At 38.8% G+C, this 22,450-nt stretch overlaps 1 protein-coding gene across 1 annotated transcript in view; it reads left to right on the plus strand.

Annotated features, from left to right (window-relative positions):
• The first annotated feature begins 8,146 nt into the window (after positions 1–8,146).
• LOC136858032 (zinc phosphodiesterase ELAC protein 1) overlaps positions 8,147–22,450 on the plus strand; it is a 120,435-nt gene continuing 106,131 nt past the window's right edge. Inside the window, exon 1 of the mRNA XM_067137247.2 lies at positions 8,147–8,336. Coding sequence (XP_066993348.1) covers positions 8,255–8,336 — 82 coding nt within the window. The 5' untranslated portion in view covers positions 8,147–8,254. The remainder of the gene's footprint in view (positions 8,337–22,450) is intronic.

Here is a 22,450-nt window from a genome sequence, read left to right on the forward strand (position 1 = left end):
ACGGTAGGTACAATGAGTTCATTGTTGTAACTGATGTGCGTCTTCTCTTTAAAGATCTATCCCTCCCTTCCCCCGACACCATCTTGGAAGGGGACCTAAACTCAGAGGATTAAAGCTTTAAGGCTAGACTTCCCTGACACCATGTTGGAGGGGGGTCTAAGCTTAGTAGACCCCTGAAAGGCTTTCCTTCTCAATATCTCCCTTCACCGACACTATATTCCTTCTCCTCGTGACGTTGCGGAGGTCAGTTTAATCTCACCTCCACATCACAGTTCCGGTGGTCAGCTTAATCCCTCCTCCTTCTCAAAGTTACGACAGGTGTAATTCGTCCACTATTCCTTGAATCTCTCGTTAATACAGTGTGTACCCAGAATCTTGATAAGCTCTTAGGACTTGTAATCGTTCAACGAGTAAGTTAATATATTTACAGTATCTTACATCTGCATAGGGTAACAGAGTTTTGCTAATAACGTTGTAAATACTTGTAGACGGTAGATGCGTAGGAAACGGAAGAACTTGTTTTGATATAGTATGTGCTTCTGCAATGTTATCAGTAGATAAAATCTTAACACAGTTTGATGGAAAAGAAGCGGTAATATCTTCTACTAGTACATCTTGCTTCTCTTCTTGAGTTGTTTGCACAGCAAGAGAACGTGTAGTCGGCTTAGGAAATAAAGTAGAATAAAAAAGCTCCGATGGTAAAGAAACGCTGTGTTTTTCTTTTTCTGCTTCCTTATGCATCTACTCTTCTTGCTTCTCTTTATCTGGTGGTGTGAGGATAGTAACAGAACTTGCAGGAGGCTGAGACAATGTTGTATTTTTTGGATTACGCTTTCGACATTTTGCGAAAGGTTTTAAGCGTTCTACTGGTAGATTACTTCAACAATTGAGTTTAGAATTTACATGTCGTGTGAGATTATCACACATGTTAAATGTAGCAGTACATTGTTTGCATGAAAATATTCCGAAGTTATGCTTTACAGTTTTATGTCGTTGAAGAGTATCATGTCTTGAAAAATCGCATTACAAAGATCACTCATAAACATAATAGATTTTTTACTATTAATGTGCACAATTACGTAGATATGATGTATAGTTTTACACTGCAACCGACAATAACAACTGTCTATTAGTAGAACTGATTGTTATGTGAGTATCAGTATTAACACATTTCCTTTTCTTACAAAACTACAAAGTCTATAGGGGGAAGAGTAAACAGCGCAGTGATCTTCGGTCCCCGGTCGCTATTTTGGGTCCACTCTTCCTCCTCATCGTCTGAGCTAGTTATACGGATAGATGCCCTCTTCCTCTTCCTTATCGTTTTACGGATAGATCCCCTTCTCATCCTCCCGACCTACTTTTATCGTCAGATACCCGTCCCCTCCTCCTCATTATTAGGCCCAGTTTTACAGATAGATGCCCCTTCCCTTCTCCTTATCTTGTTTAGTTTTACAATAAAAATACTTTTTGAACATTTTTAGTGATTTTTTTGTGTAATGCTCACACACCATAGGCGTGCGTTTAATTTACTGCTCTTAACAGAACAAGAACGGTGACTACACATCTACAGATTAAATTCCTACATCGAGATATAGTGGGATTAAAACGGATTTATTGTAGGCCATTCTATAACAGAGTTCATTCATGTAGTTTATGTTTTCCTATCCTCCTACATATTCCTCTGCTCTGCATAGCAGTGAGAACTACATAGAGAGCGAGTAAGTGGACATTCTCTCTAGTTGTATTCCGTGTGATTAGAGGGCGTGTGGCTGTAAGCTTGCATCCGAGGGAAATATAGTGTGTTCGAAGAACGGGCTATCTTGTTCAACTCGAAAAGCAACATCAGCTACAAGACGTGAATCTCGAGAAAATATTCGGCTTACTCATAAGTATCCTCACAGACGCTGGCCATCTATCGAAAAATCCCTAGGCCTAGCCGAGAAGACCTAGTAGTGGGAAGGAAGCGGTCGTGCGCTTAATTAAGGTACAACCCCAGCATTTGCCTTGTGTAAAAACTATCTTCAGCGGCTGACAACAGTGGAATTTGAACCCACTATCTCCCGGAACGCTGACTAAGGGTTACCGACGAATAAACACACCATCAATATATCCTATTCTTCTTCTTCATCATCTTCTTCTTCCTACAACTTGTGAGGTTGCGGGTGTAAACTGTGTCTCACATGTCTCACATGTGAAGTTTCCCATGTTTTATGGCCGGATGCCATTCCAGACGCTAACCCTAGGTGGAGAGATGTAATCACAATTTCGTCTTTCGTCTTTCTCTGCTGGTTTCGATTCCGAGGCTGACACTCTACTACTAATCCGCAGAGGCAGGAATAATAATAACAATAATAATAGCCGTGTCCTTAATTAAGGTACAACCCCGCAATTTGCCTAGTGTAAAACTATCTTCAGCGACTGACGACAGTGGAATGCGAACCCACTATCTCCCGGAACGCTGACTAGGGGTTATTAACGGACAAAAGACTATCAACAGCGTTAAATGCCCTTACTCTATATGTGCACTGCGGAGAGGACTGGAATTTAATAAAGGGGTTTTTAAGCATACAATCTACTAATAAGAAATTGTATACTACTACCTCCCTTAATCTGTTAGGCTGTGTGGCTTAGACGCTGGCCTTTTATCGAAAATCCCTAGGCCTAGCCGGAAATCGAACCTAGAGGTCTAGGGACTTCACACTCTAAATTAGTGGGCGTAGCTTTAAGTTAGTTACTATGCTTGCATTTTCTCCGAGCCCTTTATGTAATAATCTCGACCCCCTACAACAACATCTTTCCAAATTTGAAGAATTTTACCACATTCTTCTGTTCCAACAGAACGGTTTTTTCCCGCTTTTACTATTGATAAGACCAAACTGAGAAACAAACTCCAACCTTGTATGTTGAATGGGCTCCTTCTAGCAGAGGAGAAACTAAAATGCTCGTCTGCCCAAAATTTGCACATTTGAAAATAGTTTATTGCTTTGGCAATGTTTTCGAAGGAGTAAGAGAAGAGCAATACCGGTATATTCTAAACGACAGCCAACTTTAGGGTAGTGTATGAAGACAAAATATGCGTGTGTTGAACAGAAATGCGTGAGAATATTCACAGTGTTCATATCCTATAAATAAATGAATCTCGCCTCGTAGTCAGCTTGGAACTTGAAGTGTTAGGATAGTGGTGATTGAAACTGCAATATTTCTGCTTCCCATCATAGACATCATTCATCTATTCATTCATTTCAATTAATTCCAACGAGCCTGCAGGCTCATACATAGGAACTGTACAGGACATTACATACTGGCGGGCACTTACATATCAAAATATAGTTTGTGTATATAAGATTATTAGTAGACGGATGAGTATATAAACTCATACCATATATAAAATGTGTACATCATCGATATGAGGATTACAGAGAATTATTAATGACTGTATTTACATTTACATAACATGAAAGTTGCAAATGTACAAGAACAGATTACAGAGTATTTTCATTTACATAACATAAGAGTTGCAGAAGTACAAGAATAGATTTCAGATTATTTACAATTACATAACATAAACATTGCAGACTACAAGAATTGAATACGCAGTATTTACAGTACATATACATAACACAGAGTTGCAGAGGTACAAGAACAGATTACAGAGTATTTACATTTATATAATATAAAAGTTGCAGAGGTACAAGAATAGTTCCGGACAGTTTGCAAGATTGTTTGGGAGAATGACTTAAATGACAACTGATATTTTGATTTAAACAGCACTGCACCTTTTCCATAAATAATGTTTGACTCTTTGTTTGAATTTTGCCAACGTTTATGCTGTTTTTACCTCCACAGGGATGTTATTAAATAATTAGATCGCAGAGAACTTCAAGCTGTTTATACCATATTTATAAGAGCAAACATCAAAACCGGGAAGTTCTGATAATTACAAATTTCTCACCTAATACATACATATTTTTGATAAGTATACTTTATTTTCTATATTGACTGCCTTTATGAATAATCCTACTCTATTGTAAAATAAATTATTTAGTACTTTTTTCCATAATCTCGTACCTTTTTAGGGGTAAATTTAGTACCGTCAAACGGGGTTACTTGGGACATTTTTATTTTTCAAATGCCTCTACAACCCGGAAATTAAATGTCACATTTTTTATATTTTACATAATCCCAAGTGACTGTATGTTAATGCCCATTTTCATCAATTAATTATTGTACGGCTTTTGATTTTTCCCAAAAAGTACAATTTTGTTACTGTCCCACGTTACCCTGGAGATGGTGTAACTTGGGACAGTAACTTAATCTTCACAATACTCTTCTGTTTTGATGTCTATATCCCATATTAAGCAATATCTAGGTTATTTGGGACAATACAGTGGCAAAGCAAAAGGGAAATAATTAATTAATTGTCAAATTTAATGCATTTATCTTCTAATTATTACATAGTTTCTTAATACAGACATAGGTACCGTAGCCTCGTTGATTCAAAGAAGATTATGTACATTGAAAGCATATCTATCTCTGCTCATTACATTAACTGGTACAATAACCTTCAAGATTTGCTTTTTCTTAACATCATCTTTGTCATCAACTGTAAGAAACACAAATACTTTGCATTTCCTTCCTTCATAGTTTCGCAGGAATTTGCACTGGTGGGTTCCATCATGTTCTACTGAAAGCACTTGCCCTACAAACAACTTTCTTTGCGTTTTTGCCGGATACTTTGCGAGCAATTGTGATCTTAGGAACACCGTACATCTCAAGCAGCTTTCCTCAACGACATTTCTTTCTTCTTAATAGCATCCAAAGCAAGTTGCAGATTTTCCTCCGAAAAATCATGGTATTTTCAGGCTCCTAAACGCCGTCGATACCGATGCACCTTGATATTTAGTCTGAAATATCAACCAGTTCTACATTAATTCTGTAACACATTCTAAAACAAGTGTAACTTGGGACATTGTCCCAAGTAACCCAAAAATTGAAATTCATTACTTGAATAAATTTTACTTAGTTTAGCAGCAAAACAAAATACATTGTATGTGCGATGTTGTTGAATAGTGCGGTTAGTAAACAACCATATGCATAATTCTCTAATTTCAGTGTCTCAGCTCATAGACACGAAGGTTTTATTGTTAATTTCTTTGAAAATGATCTACAATATATAAATTCAACCTCAGCAATATCCATACCTTAATATTGCCTCGAAATATATACATATTTGCTAGTAAACGTTGTGGTTCACTCGTCTGTCGTATTTAGGCATGTACTCACTGAAGCAAGTGTCGGTAAAGAGCTCCCAAAATATGGGTTCCAACTGTCCCAAGTTGGGTTGTAGTCCCAAGCAAATACAGTGGAGACAATACGCAACACTTACGGATTTAGCCTTGTTAAACTGGGCGTTAATTCAACGGTGGCGCTTCTAGTGACTTGACCTGAAAAATCGTGCTAAATTCAAATATCAATGGAAATGCGTATGCGAAAATGGATAAACAAATTACGTCTAGGAAGAAAGTATTATTGAGATTAACTTCGAAGTTGCTAAAGCAATTCTGGATAAATGAATGAAGAATTATTTAAAAGGTTATTTAAAGACTGAAATTAGACATATTAACAAGATGTGAAATGGACTGCTGTGAAATAGTTTGATCTTTCATTTATGCATTACTTTTTTTTGCTTTAGCATTCCTCCCCGAACTTTTACGGTTAGATTTGTACTTTTCTCATTTAAAAAACATTGTATCATCACATTAAGAGACTTGTCAATAAAAATATCGGCACATTCCTTACACACATGATGAATAACATTTAAAAGCTGGACAATTTTCCTCTTAACATGAATCCTACTAACAGAAAGAAAATCTATAAAATCCCGGCTTTAATCTGAGAAGAGGGATAATTGAAAGAAAAGTATGAAAATGTTGTCGATAGTGATGCTTTGAGGAACATTTACGTACAATTAGAGTAAACATGTAACATACCCTTGGCTGTATAGTCGAGGATTTTTAAAGTCGCTGGCCTGGAAATAATCTGAACAGATCTTATAATTCTTATATAAGCGTAATGTCCCTTCTTTCTTGTACACCTTATCCAAATCACTTCTGTGACATTTCAAAACACACAGATCACACCTACAACAACACATCGGTATTGAAGGTTAACTGCTGCACTTTACAATGAAATATCGTATTATATTTTAAGTCAGTTAAAATATAGGTCGAGCAGGTCTGAAGTTTATGAAGTACTAAAGAAATCTCTTTGTCACTGGAGGAATATATATGCAAACACAATATTACTTACATTTTCTTGTCACGAGGGAGGCGAAATAAAGACCGCGCATTCTTCTCTACTTCATAGTTACTGCAGCCAAACACAGCACATACCTTTCTCCTAATGTTAAGAGGAGATATCAAGGAATGACACACGCAACTATTCATGGCCAGACTACACTAAAGGCCATGACACTGAAACTTGGCAACACTGTACTGTCACTCCTTGGAGTCTTACTTGTAACGTATGGAAAGTTAACCTTCAATGATGTTTTCTCAAATAAAACGTTGCTGGAAGAGCAGTTTTCATTGGATACATATAAAACAAGGTGAATATTGAAATAAATACGTCAATGTAAAGATGAGAATAAACAAACATATGGCTACAACTAGAAAAAACAATCAATCCTATGTCCATCAAAATACATTTCTAACATTTGGATTCAAATTACTCCGGGGTCATCAGTTTTCTTTTCTTGCCAGAACTCTTAACCATGGCATCAGCATCATTAACATGTTTCGTGTAGTTGTTGATCAAAATATTTGCAAAATAGGGTAAACATAGGCAGAGAAGTTAATATAGAGGTTTTTCACAATATGAGCAACACTCCCTTATATCACTTACACTTTGCCTAGCAAGCTGAATCAGTACACATTTCTGATTCTTAGTCTGAAAGAATGCTACTTCGTATTCCTCAGAGGTTAAAATCTGCATGGTCTTATATATACTTGTACACACATTTAAGAGCAATTCTGATGGGACCGATAACCCACCTCTGTTAAAGCTATTAAACATGCCATCTTCCACTGTTTCATTTGATATGTTCGAGATACAGTACCTGCAATTAAGTTTATTGGCTAGCTTAAAAGCTACATAACCTGAGATGTAAATGACAGGAATCATGTTATCAAAGTCTACTTCTATTTCATTTACTTTCACTAGCACACTGGAAAATTCACTGCATATATCTGTTTCGTCAGTTATGTCCAATGAGTCGGAATCTAATTCAAACATGTCCTTGCTTAAATATATTTCTTTATATTTTGCAGACATTAATCCTAGCAAACACTGCACTCTTATCTTCTTCTCAGCTTCAAAAACTTGCAAAACAGGTACATTATAATTGGTACCACACAACTGTCTATTAGAATCATAGTTGCTGGAGCACGAAGGAATACAGCAATGGCTTTTCATCTGATATTAAGGCTAGCTTTAGTTGTTATTGTCATACTTGTGCAACGTAAAATAAAATAACACAATCATTCTGCTCTTTCAAACTACTCAATTTTAAAAATACAAACACAGCATGGCTCAAAAAATGGTGTGGATTGTCACTCTTATACATACTGCAACATGAGAAAGCTCACCTTTGCCGTAAATTAATGCCGTTCCAGGATGCCAAATTGCGTGTAGAGTAATTTTTAAAAACTATAACACATAAAATATCTTCAATATACTTTAAATTTTAAACAATGCCATCAAGTTAATTCACGATCAACACAAAATATAATGATGCACCACGTTAGACTTGTTTACAAATTACGAACACAGAAGTCACATGCTTGACTCCAAGCGACGTTGTCGGATCTCAAATATCACGGCCTTAGTAAAGTCCGGCCATGTACTATTTAATTATGTCAACTCACTGAAAACGCGTAAATAACACCAGAAACTTCACACACAAATACACGTGCTCTTATGACAAAATCAGTAGTTCTCAGGTCTGCCCGCTAGAGAGAGCTCTAATAGCTGTCCCTCGATATCTCGCTGAGTGTCGCGTTTTGTCTCTACTGTATTTGTCCCAAGTTACCCCCTTTGACGGTACGAAAATTTTTTGCCGTGTGGCAAACCTGTAATGAGTGGTGAATATGGCCATGTGACTGTGCTGTTAATTTAAATTTGGTATTTTAGGTTATTTCTTTCCATCAAATTATCAAGACAAGACAAGGTTATTCCTTCGATTGTATTGAATACTATGCAAATAACGTTTTTAGGGACGGCCTCGTGTTATCCTACTAAACACCGTGGTGTTTGTTGTACTGCTCTTCGATTCGAAGGTGATTAAGTACTGTGGTTTGTATTACTGGCACATTGTGTTAAACTTCCTGTGAAGGTCCCAAACCGCAGGCCGAGCCGTAGGACTTTATGCTCAGGGATGCTTTTTTTTTTTTCCCGGTACCCGTTTGTTTTCACTAACCCTCACCATATTCTTGAGGATTCGTTCTCTATAGTATTCACAGGAGTAACCCAACTACAGGAACATTTTTAAAAGGTTTTAAGCCAGTGTGCCTACCAGAAAATACATTTCAAATTATCTGAATGAAATTACAGCAGTGAAATTTTACACAAAATAATTTTATTTATTGATATTTCTGTTCATTACCATTACGGTACAAGAAGATAACTTGATATCTTGTTTATTAAATAAATTTTCATTTGCAATATGTAGAGAAACTTACTCAGGTTTTGAGCAGAATTTCTTATGGAATATGAGGTTTTGAAACAAGTCGCACTTGCCAAGTACCATAGGTCATAAGGGCCCGTATGCTTATGTAATTACATATTCCATTCCTTTACTGTGTTACTTGATATTTTAGGTTATTCCGAGGTGTTCTCTTTGGTTGTAGCTACTGCCCTTCGATTTGATGGTGGTTAAGTGCTGTGTTTATATTACTAACATACTATGTTAAACTTCTGAGAGGGTCTCAAATCGCAGGCCAAACCACAAAACTTTATGCTCACAGGGCAAGAGGACATCAGGAAATTAGCTACAACAATAAATTGACTAAAATACTCTCCCAATTTACAGTGCAGCCTGTCTGGTGGTGTCATGTCTATATGTTCTGACACTGTGGTTAGTTGGTTCGAGTCCTCTTGGTCTAAAAATGTTTCAGCATCAGAATGTCGATCGGCAGGATAGGAGAGGTGGTGGTATACAATTTCCAATCACCATATTGCGTGCCAAAAGCCTTCATACAATTCCAAACCTCTCCGTAATATCCATATGGAGTAAGGGCATATGATGCTGGAGATGATGATTCGTCCATCGGATTGCGACGTTAAGCCTGGGGCAGATTCCTTGGTGCTATACGACAGGAGTGGGCTATATGTTGGCACCGGGCTTCACCCCATCCCTTTCTACTATCATGTATCACACCATTAATTTTATCTTATTAATTCCTCTGATGAGGCTTACGTCAGGAAGGGCATCCGATTGTAAAAACTTGTTACGAAGATTTATCTCCCTTCATACTCGCCTCGTGGAGAAACAGGACAACCGTTGGACATACACTCCATGAATTTCAGTGCATAACATTTTATATATTTGAAGTATTTTGATTATGCCGTTAATTTGTGTATTTAGTAAGTAACTATGCTTACTGTCAAAATTAGAAAACGGTAGGCTATGTGAATAATATAAGGCAACAACGGTAACTTTGTCCTAAAATATGGAGGTATTTAAAACAATTTTACTGTCTCTTAACATAACCATAAATCTAATAAAAGAATACACAAACATTTTTTAAAATTTAATGCATTAATACTAGTATATAATGTTTGACGAATATGACATATTTCTGTGATATTTACTACATTTGTATGTACGTATTTTGCATTTTGATATTACAAAAATCGAGCGAGTTCTCCGTGCGGTTAGGGGTGTGCAGCTGTAAACTTGCATTCGGGAGATAGTGGGTTCAAACACCACTGTCGGCAGCCCTGAACATGGTTTTCCGTGGTTTTCCATTTTTACATTTTAGGCAAATGCTGGGGCTGTACCTTAATTAAGGCCATGGCTGCTTCCTTCCCACTCCTAGCCCTTCCCTAACCCATCGTCACCGTAAGACCTATCTGTGTCAGTGTGATGTAAAGCAACTTGTAAAAGAAAAACGATATTACATAAAAGATCCAGGCCCTAGTCATAAGCCTCACTATCGATCTCAAGATATCGCCTCTATGCCATAGCTCTTAATTAAATCATTGAAAGACCGAGCTCGATAGCTGCAGTCGCTTAAGTGCGGCCAGTATCCAGTAATCGGGAGATAGTGGGTTCGAACCCCACTGTCGGCAGCCCTGAAGATGGTTTTCCGTGGTTTCCCATTTTCACACCAGGCAAATGCCGGGGCTGTACCTTAATTAAGGCCACGGCCGCTTCCTTCTACTTCCTAGGCCTTTCCTCTCCCATCGTCGCCATAAGACCTATCTGTGTCGGTGCAACGTAAAGCAAAATAGCATAAAATAGCATAAATCATTGAAAGTATTTTTCTTGTATATTTTATCTGCTTCTATATTGGCCTAACTTTGTCACTAAGATTATTTTCTTTACATAATAATTTAAAAAAAAATTTCTTTATACTAAGATTACTGAATTTGTACCATATGTTGTTCTTGGTCAGTTTGGCAACTTCGAACGTAATGGGCCATACGTGTCCCCCTTATCCACATCCATACCCAAATAAACAAATCTGCGATTAACTGCCAATCCCCGAGGCCCGGTTTCGATTCTCGGCTTTGCCCAAAAAATCTGAAAAGTGGTACGAGGACTGGAACAGGGTCCATTCAGCCTCGGGAGTTGACTAAGTAGTAGTAACTAAGTAGACTTATGATAAGTAGAGGGGGTTCAATTCCTACCTCAGCCATCCTCGATGTGTTTTTCCAAGGTTTCCCCACTTCTCCAGGCAAATGCCGGGATGGTACCAAGTAAGGCACGGCTGCTTCCTTCACACATCCTTGCCTACCCCTTCCAAACTTCCCATCCCCTACAAGGTTCCTGCTTAGCAGAACAGATGATGCTGCCTGGACAAGGTACTGGACCTCCACCCTAGTTGTTTCCCCATCAAATGTCTTCACGCTCCAGGACATCGCCCTTGAGGTAGTAGAGGTGGGATCCCTTGCTGAGTCCGAGGGAGAAAACAACCCTGGAGGTTAAACGGATTAACGAAAAAAATAAATCATTCTGTGTAAGTTATCAAGTATTGCAACCTTACCACATCCCAGGGAAATTGGCTGCAAAATAAAAATATACTTGCATGGAATTCGAACCTTCGAGCACCGTGCACTATCACAACACCCACTGCGCCTCTACCATCAATACGGAATGAGATTTATAACATGCAACAAGTGAGCTATTGTAAGGCTTGACATGCAGTATGCAGTTTCTAGTGTATACAATACCTGTTCATGGTCTGTGTTTGCACCTCATGTTGTAAGGTACATATTTGCAAGTTATACACTTCATACTGGGGTCCGTACAGAACTACGTATAAGCTTATGGAAGAAGTCTCTCTTAGAAGTCAATACATTTTTTCATTTATTAGAAATTAGTGTGCTTAGTGTGCTTATTTTATTATTGTAAAATATTTGTCTAGTACTGGTGTAGTAGAGGTATCCGTAGAAACTCAATTCTGTTGTTGTAATTAGGATAGGCTGTATGCAGTGTGGAATTGTGTAGTTCTTGTGTGTATTCCGTTCGGTATTCAGTAATTAACAGCAGTCTTTATCCTGTTAGGGGTTGTAGGATAAAAATAGAGTACGACTAAGTAGTATTGTAGTGTAGTTGTATATAAATTACCTTATTGTCGTGTGATCTTTGAGTACTATCCCAGACAATATATCCCTCCGTTCATTTATTTTTTGCAAATAGGTTATTTTATTTTTAATTTCATTTTTTCCCCGTAAAGAATGGCTAAGGAGCGCGAGTGTACTTATTGTGGGTGTGGCGAGGCATTGAGGGGTATGAGGGAGGAGTTGGAGAGTTTGAGGGAGATAATTAGGATTCTCACAGAAGACAGGAAGGAAGACAGGGCTCCATTAAACAATGTACAGGTTACAGTAGGTATACAAGAGGGAGGGGAAGGAAAGGGGGGAGTTGTAGAAGATAGGTGGTCTAATGTTCTAAGGCGAAGGAGATTGCAGGCTAAGGGCTCTATTCAGGATCAGAATTCAGGACAGGTGTCTCTGCGAAATCGGTACGCGTCACTCCAGGTAGAACAACAGTGGGAAGATGAGGGACAGGGAACTGTTGCTGAGATGTGTGGAAGTAGGAGGAAGGGAAAAGGTAGGAAAGGGAAATGTAGAGTAGAGGATAGGAAAAGACAGGTGGAACAGGGTCATGGGAAGGAGAAAAGGGAGGAGGGAGTAGCTTCTGCAACTATCAGGAAAGATAGGGTTGATGAGGAGGTGAGGGGATCAAATGAGGTGGGTAGGGTTGGGGCTCTGGTCATGGGGGATTCCATCGTTAGACACGTAGCGAAAGTGTGTGGAGGAAAGGGAACCAGGGTAGAGTGTTATCCAGGAATTAGGTTGTGGAAAGTAGAAGAGAGGGAGGAGGGGAAGGAGAAGGTGGTAGTGTTTCACGTTGGTACCAACAACGTAAGGCAAGCTGATAATATGAGTACCAACATAGTTGGAGATGTGTGGGATCTGGTAAATGCAGTAAGGTTGAAGTTTAAGAAAGCGGAGATTATTATCAGTGGAATACTGTGTAGGAGAGGTACTGACTGGAGCGTGATTGAGGATTAAAATGAGACTATGGAGTGGGTATGTGGGAAAATGGGAGTGAAATTTCTAGATCCTAATGGGTGGGTAGGAGATAGGGATCTGCGTTCAGATGGCCTTCACTTAAACCGCAGTGGTACGTATAAGTTAGGAAATTTGTTTGGAAGGGTAATAGGGAGGTACATTCAGGGAAACAGGGTGGCCTAGGGAGCGGTGATAAGGGAACAGGGAACTGAAAATCAAGTAGGGATGACATAAAAATGTTGGTGTTGAACTGTAGAAGTATTGTAAAGAAAGGAATAGAATTAAGTAATTTAGTAGATATATATATATTGAATCATGGCTGAGAAATGATATAATGGATGCAGACATTTTCTCACGGAACTGGAGTGTGTATCGTAGAGATAGGATAGGAATGGTGGGAGGGGGAGTATTCATTCTGGTGAAAGACGAATTTGTAAGCTACGAAAAAGTTAAAGATGAGAAATATGAAATTCTAGGTGTAAGGCTCATTTCTAAAGATAATAGGCAACTTGATATATTTGGAGTGTACAGACCAGGAAAGGGTAGCGCTGACTTGGATTCAGAATTATTTTATAAGATAATCAGCTATGTGGGAAACGACATGGAAAGGAATGTGATTGTAGCAGGAGATCTGAATTTACCAGATGTCAGTTGGGAAGGAAATGCGAACGACAGGAAGTATGACCAACAAATGCCAAATAAGGTAATATGGGAAGGACAGCTGATTCAGAAAGTGATGGAACCAACAAGAGGGAAACATATCCTGGATGTGGTGCTGGTAAAACCAGATGAGCTCTATAGAGAAATCGAAGTAATAGATGGTATGAGTGATCACGAAGCGGTTTTAGTCGTAGTTAAAAATAAATGTGATAGAAAGGAAGGTCTTAAAAGTAGGACTATTAGGCAGTATCAAATGGCTGATAAAGCAGGCATGAGGCAGTTTCTAAAAAGTAACTATGATAGGTGGAAAATGGTAAATAAAAATGTAAACAGGCTCTGGGATGGGTTTAAAGCAATTGTTGAGGAATGTGAAAACAGATTTGTACCTTTAAGGGTGGTAAGGAATGGTAAAGACCCACCTTATTACAATAGAGAAATAGACTAAGAAGGAGGTGCAGACTGGAAAGAAATAGTTAGAAATGGCTGTGGAAGTAAGGAGAAATTGAAGGAACTTACTAGAAAATTGAATCTAGAAAAGAAGGCAGCTAAGGATAACATAATGGCAAGCATAATTGGCAGTCATACAAATTTTAGTGAAAAATGGAAGGGAATGTATAGGTATTTTAAGGCAGAAACAGGTTCCCAGAAGGACTTTCCAGGAATAATTAATGAACAAGGGGAGTGTGTATGTGAGGATCTTCAAAAGGCAGAAGTATTCAGTCAGCAGTATGTAAAGACTGTTGGTTACAAGGATAATGTACAGATAGAGGAGGAGACTAATGCTAATGAAGTATTAAAATTTACATGTGATAACAATGACATTTACAATAAGATAAAATAGTTGAAAACTAGAAAAGCAGCTGGAAATTATAAGATTTCTGGGGAGTTGCTTTACGTCACACTGACACAGATAGGTCTTATGGTGACGATGGGACAGGGATGGGATAGGAGTTGGAAGGAAGCAGCCGTGGCCTTAATTAAAGTACAGCCCTAGCATTTGCCTGGTGTGAAAATGGGAAACCACGGAAAACCATTTTCAGGGCTTCTGACAGTGGGGTTCGAACCTACTATCTCCATTATACTGGATACTGGCCGCACTTAAGGGACTGCAGCTATCGAGCTCAGTCAAGAAGTACTTATTTGATTATTGTTTGGTCGAAGGAGCTATACCAGATGAATGGATAGTTGCTATAGTAGCCCCTGTGTATAAAAGAAAGGGTGATAGACATAAACCTGGAAATTACAGACCTTTAAGTTTGACGTGCATTGTATGTAAGCTTTGGGAAGGCATTCTTTCTGATTATATTAGACATGTTTGCAAAATTAATAACTGGTTCGATAGAAGGCAGTTCGGTATTAGGAAAGGTTATTCCACTGAAGCTCAACTTGTAGGATTCCAGCAAGATATAGCAGATATCCTGGATTCAGGAGGTCAGTTTGACTGTATTGTGATTGACCTATCTAAAGCATTTGATAGGGTGGATCATGGGAGACTACTGGCAAAAAATGAGTGCAATTGGATTAGACAAAAGAGTGACTGAATGGGTTGCTATAGATCTCAGAGAATTAGAGTAGGCGAAGCTTTATCTGACCCTGTAATAATTAAGAGGGGAATTCCTCAAGGCAGTATTATTGGACCTTTATGTTTCTTATATATATATATATTAATGATATGAGTAAAGGAGTGGAATCAGAGATAAGGCTTTTTGCGGATGATGTTATTCTGTATAGAGTAATAAATGTTACAAGATTGTGAGCAACTGCAACGTGACCTCAATAATGTTGTGAGATGGACAGCAGGCAATGGTATGTTGATAAACAGGGTTAAAAAAAAAAGGTTGTGAGTTTCACAAATACTAAAAATCCTCTGAGTTTTAATTACTGCGTTGATGGGGTGAAAGTATCCAGGTGTTAATATAAGGGAAGATCTTCATTGGGGTAATCACAGAAATGGGATTGTAAATAAAGGGTACAGATCTCTGTACATGGTTATGAGGGTGTTCAGGGGTTGTAATAAAGATGTAAAGAGAGGGCTTATAAGTCTCTGGTAAGACCCCAACTAGAGTATGGTTCCGGTGTATGGGACCCTCACCAGGATTACCTGATTCAAGAAATGGAAAAAATCCAAAGAAAAGCTGCCCGATTTGTTCTGGGTGATTTCCGACAAAAGAGTAGCGTTACAAATATGTTGCAAAGTTTGGGCTGGGAAGAATTGGCAGAAAGAAGGTGAGCTGCTCGACTAAGTGGTATGTATGAACATTAAAATTATTATTCTTATTTTAATGTTCATAATCTGATGTCCAATATGGTCTACAATGAGATTTATTACTTGTAAGTGGTATGTTCCGAGCTGTCAGCGGAGAGATGGCGTGGAATGATATTAGTAGACGAATAAGTTTGAGTGGCGTTTATAAAAGTAGGAAAGATCACAATATGAAGATAAAGTTGGAATTCAAGAGGACAAACTGGGGCAAGTATCCATTTATAGGAAGGGGAGTTAGGGATTGGAATAACTTGATAAGGGAGATGTTCATTAATTTTCCAATTTCTTTGAAATCAGTTTGGAAAAGGCTAGAAAAACAAGAGATAAGGAATCTGCCACCTGGGCAACTGCCCTAAATGCAGATCAGTATTAATTGATTGATAATCAAAAACAAAATGACATGCTTTGTATGTATTGAAAAGTTGGACTTCTAAGAGGCACTTCTTTCATAAGGTGCATATTTTTGGTATCTGTGCTTGTTTTTCCGGTTTATTTAGGGTACTCACAATGAATTAATAGTGGTGCTTGCGATTCCCGTTGGTTTTTAGCCTGTTACCACACATCTCGTTATATTACCACGGTTAGGGAGAGGGACCGATGTATTTCAGAATTGTAGTAAACACTACAGGATGCATAACACTAAATTGCCATGAACGTATTACGCTGGTGTAGCAGGGGGAGAGGTGATACTCCCACGTGGCTCGTCCCAGGTGGCGGATTGGTGGGGGGGTCCGAACTGGCTTTTATCCCCTGCCTGTCGTCAGAGGCGACGAAAAGGAGCGACCAAGAGATGATCAAATTAGAACCATGATACTACTTGTTATTTGTACCACCCCGCAGGGAACACTATGGGTTGTTTTTACTTGCGTGTAGTACCACTATGTTAGGTACACAATAGGTTTGTGATTAGTAGCAACAGTGTGTGCTCAGGATGCATTTTACAGAACCTGTGATTCGTACCACTATATGAGCGACACCATGGTTCTGCCTTGCCTATGATTAGTACCCACTATATGACGAACACCACGGGATAGTCCGAGTCCCTGTGTTTAGTCCACTTATGTGAAGAACACCATAGGTTTGTGTTGCCTGTATAGGTTTGTGTTGCTTGTAAATAGCGATACAATGTGCGAAACATCACAGGTCTGTGTTACATGTGCGCATTACATTACCTGTGAGTGGTACCATATTGTGTGGAATACCACAAGTCTACGCTACTTTTGATTAGTACCGCAACATGACAAATACCATGGTTCTACTTTCCTAGCGGTAAGTACCATTATGAGGGGCCAATGACCTGGATTTTGGACCCGTTTAGACTACAAGCATCATTGATTCAGTATTGTGCTTTAGAAGTTGTCCCTTGGTTAGTAATACTATTGTTTAATGCTAGTTTCTGGGAATGTGGGGCATTGCGGGTCGGATCCACTGATTGTTTTAACTTCATATCCATCCATTCATTCTTCATCCTCACGTTTTGAATTCTGGTCAGTGGAGGATTATGGGTTTTTTAATTGTCCTTATATTTTGTCTCATTTCGTGCAATTAGGGGCCAATGACCTTGATGTTTGCCCCTTTAAACAACAAGCATCATCATGAAACTAAATTGCAAGGGGCTGGTGAATCACCCGGTATATAACTAGGAGAGCACTTGGCAACCACGTTTACTTGAGGACTGAGGGGTGATGACTTCTTCCCTGATGTCATAGGGTGTTAGAGAGAGACAGCGAATTAATATCCAAAAGTGGACTCTTGCAGGAAATGGAAAAGAGGAAAATTTGTCTGATGACCTTGCAGTTACTTTGCAACACATACATGATGTAACAAGAAACAACTTAATTGGAGTTTAGGTGGTGTCGTCAGCTCCTGCTTGGAATGCTAACAGTGAGTCATCTTGTGACAAATGAGAGTACCACTTACTATAGACAAACGGTAAAACATTCTTAAATTCAAACCGTTGTTGCAGAAGCCTTCCTCGTGACTAGTCAAGATTTTCTTCTGAAGATGCAGAAGGAAGTTCTCTGCAAAACATAACAAATCATCGCAGCTATACGAAGCATTAGTTATATTAAACACCTTCCACAGCTATTTTTGGAGACAGCCATGGCTCTGTTTAATACGAAAGTTGTTCCAACAGCCATATATGGTCTAGAGCTAATATGGGAACACCTCTCAAAAAGACAACTGCAAGAGCTGGAAAGTTTGAAGGCTAGATTCTTGAAGAGAGTTCTATGCGTTTCTAAATATACATTATCAAGGCTAGTATACGTTCTGGCAAAGGAGACGTACTTCATTGAAGACATAAGACTTAGATTGTTACTCTCAGCGACAAGGAGTTACAGAGAGCTGCTACAAGAACTGCAAGCAAAGAGGGCTATGATATGGGACGAGTTTTACTCAACTGATGCGATGTTAAACAGGGACTGGACGCGTGGTGGATATGACCTGAGGCATACAGTGACCAGGTTTGCCGTACACAGGTTCCACCATAAGGTGTGCAGAACCATGGAATTTCACAAGCCAGGACCAGGTTGCGTATGTGTCTTCTGTGACCAACGATGCGGCATATACCATGCTATCGAATTTGTCCGTAGAAAAGGAAGCTTGACACAATTGTGTAAATAACTGATCATGTTTTGCAAGCATTGACTGCATATTATCACTATTAGTGATGTACATCTAAGTGTATTTAAGTGTATATATCATGACCATTTGGTTGCAATACTATTATTATTATAACAAATTTCACCTAGTTTTCTTGACACGGCAAAAGCCGAAATGCTTATTATCATGGTTTATGGGCCATGAAAGCAACAATCTAAACTAAAATTAAGTTTGTTGGCCATGTATTAAGAGACAGCCAGTTTTCCTGGGGAAGAAAAAAAGGAAGATCAAGAAGGAAGTACATGGATGACAAAGAACAGGATGTTTTTTTTTTTTTTTACGGAGAATTGAAGAGAGCACTTGACTTACTTGACTTAATTCCTGTTGTTCCTTGTGGAACATAGGGCATCAACAAAGCATCTCCATCTGATCCTGTTGTCAGCCAACCTCTTCACCTCTCTCCAGGTCTTGCCTTCTTCCATTGCCTCATGTGTACAGATCTTCGCCACGTTTGTTTGGGCCTTCCTCTCCTCCTTTTACCCTGCGGGTTCCAATCCAGTGCCTCTCTCTCAATGGCTTAGCCTTCCACTTTCCCGCAGATCTGCCACCTACGCCTCCAAGCCTGCTGTTTTCTGTTGGGGTTGTCTCCCTTAGCCTTTGAAGATCCCTCTTCACCACAAGGCAGTGGTTTTCCTCTTTATTTTACCCCAAGAGGAAGGGTTGCCTCCTCCGCCAACTTTGCCGAACCAAAGGTCTCCTTCTCCGCCTCAGTTGCCATTAAGGACTTCACCAGAGCCCCATTAGCCGTTACTTTTCAGGGTTCCTGTAAGGCCTTCACAGCTACCGTAGCGGTCCTGGGGCACACAAGGTCCCCGCTGTACTTCACCCTTACAGGCTATCCCCTACTTCGTACCGTTGTCCGTCCCCCACGACGTGGACGAGGGGTTGGACTTATGGGGGACGAAGAGAGCACTGACGAATAGAAAAGAATGGTTGCAATGATGAGGTGTGTCAGCCTGTAGTTCGTGGTGGTGGTGGTGATCCAACTACTTGACACTTCTGCTGTAGAGTAAATTTTTTTTTTTTAAATTCTTAGTTGAAAATGACTTTCCTATTTAGGATATAAACATACGTTGGGAGAATATTGGTTCTTGTAAAACTGATGCTGACCTGTTCAGTGATAAGGTAGTTGTTCTGTAAATTCCAGCACCTTGGTGTCTCTGAAAACCATTGAAGTAGTTAGTGGGACAAAAAGCAATTAACATTATTTATTATTAGAAGTTGTAATAAATAAGGGTGTAAAGGATGGGGCATGCAAGTCTGTGGTAGGATCCCAATTAGAATAGGGTTCCAAAGTAAGGCATTCAAGAGGATTACATATAAGAGAACTGGGAAATATCAAAAGGAAAGCAACCTAATTTGTTCTGAGTGATTTCTGACAAAAGAGTAGTGAAGACTTGGTGATGAGGAGATGAGCTCCTCGCCTAAGTGGTATGTCCTGATCTGTCAGTGGAGAGATGGCGTGGAATGACATCAGTGGACAAAAAAGCTTGAGCAGAGCTTTTCAAGTTAGAAAGATCATAATGTTGTGTTGTTCTTAGGGTAATCAGTCCATAGACTGGTTTGATGCAGCTTTCCATGCCATCCTATCTTGTGCTAACCTTTTTATATTTATAACTACCTACATTTACTCCAATCTGTTTGTCATATACCTTGGTATACTGCTGCTGTTCTTACTGCCTCAAAAACCAATTGAACAAGTCCTGGGTGTCTTAAGTTGTGTCCTATAATTTTATCTCTTCTTCTGGTCATATTTTGCCAGATCGTTCCCTCACCAATTCGATTGAATACCTCCCCTTCGTGATTCAATTTACCAATCTCCTTCAGTGTTATTCTGTAACACCACATTTTAAAATATTTTATTCTCTTTCTTTCTGAACTTATTATTGTCCATGTTTCACTTCCTTACAATAGCACGTTCCAGACAGAAGTCCTCAAAAACATCTTTCTAAATCCTATATCAATGTTTGAAGTGATTTTTTTTTAAACTGAGGCCTTCCTTGCTTGTGCTAGTCCTCCTTACATTGGCCATCATTAGTTATTCTATTACCCAAGTAACAGTATTCATTTACATCCTTTAAGACTTCATTTTCTAATCTTTTTCTGCATCATCCAAATTTGTTCGATTGCTCTCCATTACTTTTGTTTTGGATTTATTTATTTTCATCTTGTATTCCTTCCCCAAGACTGTATACATACTATTCAGCAATTTCTTCAGTCTTCTGCAGACTCGAATAAAACAATATCATTGGTCAATCTCTGAGTTTTGATATCCTCTCCTTGGATTGTGATTCCCTTTTCAAGTTCCTCTTTGACTTCCGTGATTGCCTGTTCTATATAAACATTGAAAAGGAGAAGGGGCAAACTCCAGCCTTGCCTCGTTCCTTTCTGGATTGCTGCTTCTTTTTCGTAGCCCTTGATTCTTATCACAGCATTTAATTTTTTATTGATTGTAGATAATTCTTCTATCTCGGTATCTGATCCCAATCAGCTTTAGAATCACAAAATAGCTTAGTCCAATCAACATTATCAAATGCCTTTTCTAGATCTACAAATTGCTTCCGCCGGGCTGAGTGGCTCAGACTGTTGAGGCGCTGGCCTTCTGACCCCAACTTGGCAGGTTCGATCCTGGCTCAGTCCGGTGGTATTTGAAGGTGCTCAAATACGCCAGCCTCATGTTGGTAGATTTACTTGCACGTAAAAGAACTCCCGCGGGACTAAATTCCGGCACCTCGGTATCTCCGAAAACCGTAAAAGTAGGTAGTGGGACGTTAAGCCAATAACATTATTATTATTATTATTATTATTATTATTATTATTATTATTATTATTATTATTATTATTATTATTATTATTACAAATTGGTACATGTGTTCCTACATTTCTTCTGAAGCCAAACTCATCTTCTCCTAACTCAGCTTCTACTTGACTTTTCATTCTTCTGTAAATAATACGCGTGTTAAAATTTTGCAAGCATTAGATACTAAACTAACAGGTCGGTAGTTTTCACACTTGTCAGCACCTGCTTTCTTGGAAATAGCTGTAACAACATTCTGTCTAAAATCGGTTGGCACTTCTCCTGTATCATACATCGTACACGCTGAATTGAATAACCTCGTCATGCTGATTTCTCCTAAGGCAGTTATTAATTCTGCTTTTATGTCATCAATTCTAGGTGCCTTCCCAAACCTCTGTTGAATTCTGACCTCAAAATTGGATCTCCAGTGTCCTCATTATCAACAGCCTCTTCCTGTTCCAGAACCTTATCATCTACTTGTTTACCTTGATACAATTGATGGATATGTTCCTGTCATCCTTCTGCCTAGTCTTCTTTCCTTAGAAGTGACCTTCCATCTGAGCTCTTAATATTCATATACCTACTTTTCCTTTCTCCAAAGGTTTTCCTTGATTTTACTGTATGCTGCAACTACCTTTCTTACAACCGTACAACCTTCACATCCTTGTACTTCTGTTTGTCATTTTCCCTTAACCCTCTACTGCATTGTGATGCCTTGTTTATATTTATTTTTTTCAGGAGTACCTCTGACTTAACCTCAAAGACATTACCGACTGTATGTCGTGTAAGTATACTTGCGCCTTGCAATACTTATTCGTGATCAGTTGGCGGTATGTTCGGTCTTTGAATTTTAAAAGTTTAGCGTAAAATCACGAAAAATCATATATATATTCCATTATGGTAAACCATATTACATATGAGTGTTAAAGTGTTAGCCCTCGTAAATAATTGTTGGTAGGCCTATATCTAAAACACTGAACGTAAGTTGAACTTTAAAGCTTGAAATTTCCTTCACAAACGGAAACAAAAAATAATTCATGTGGTATAGGGTTAACCGTCGTACATTTTCTCTCTACTTCGTTCTGTAATCACCTTTATTCTTTTCTGTCCTCCTCATTTTTGACATACATGTATTTTCACCATTTGTCAATTAGGTCTAATCTCTCTTGAGTTAACCACTTCATCATGACTGTTCACTCTTCATCTATTGTGTTTCCTTCAGCTTTTTCATGTAGTCCTTGTGAAATATATTCCTTGAAACAATC

The sequence above is a fragment of the Anabrus simplex genome, chromosome 1 (assembly GCF_040414725.1).
Source record: "Anabrus simplex isolate iqAnaSimp1 chromosome 1, ASM4041472v1, whole genome shotgun sequence".
Lineage (NCBI taxonomy): Eukaryota > Metazoa > Arthropoda > Insecta > Orthoptera > Tettigoniidae > Anabrus > Anabrus simplex.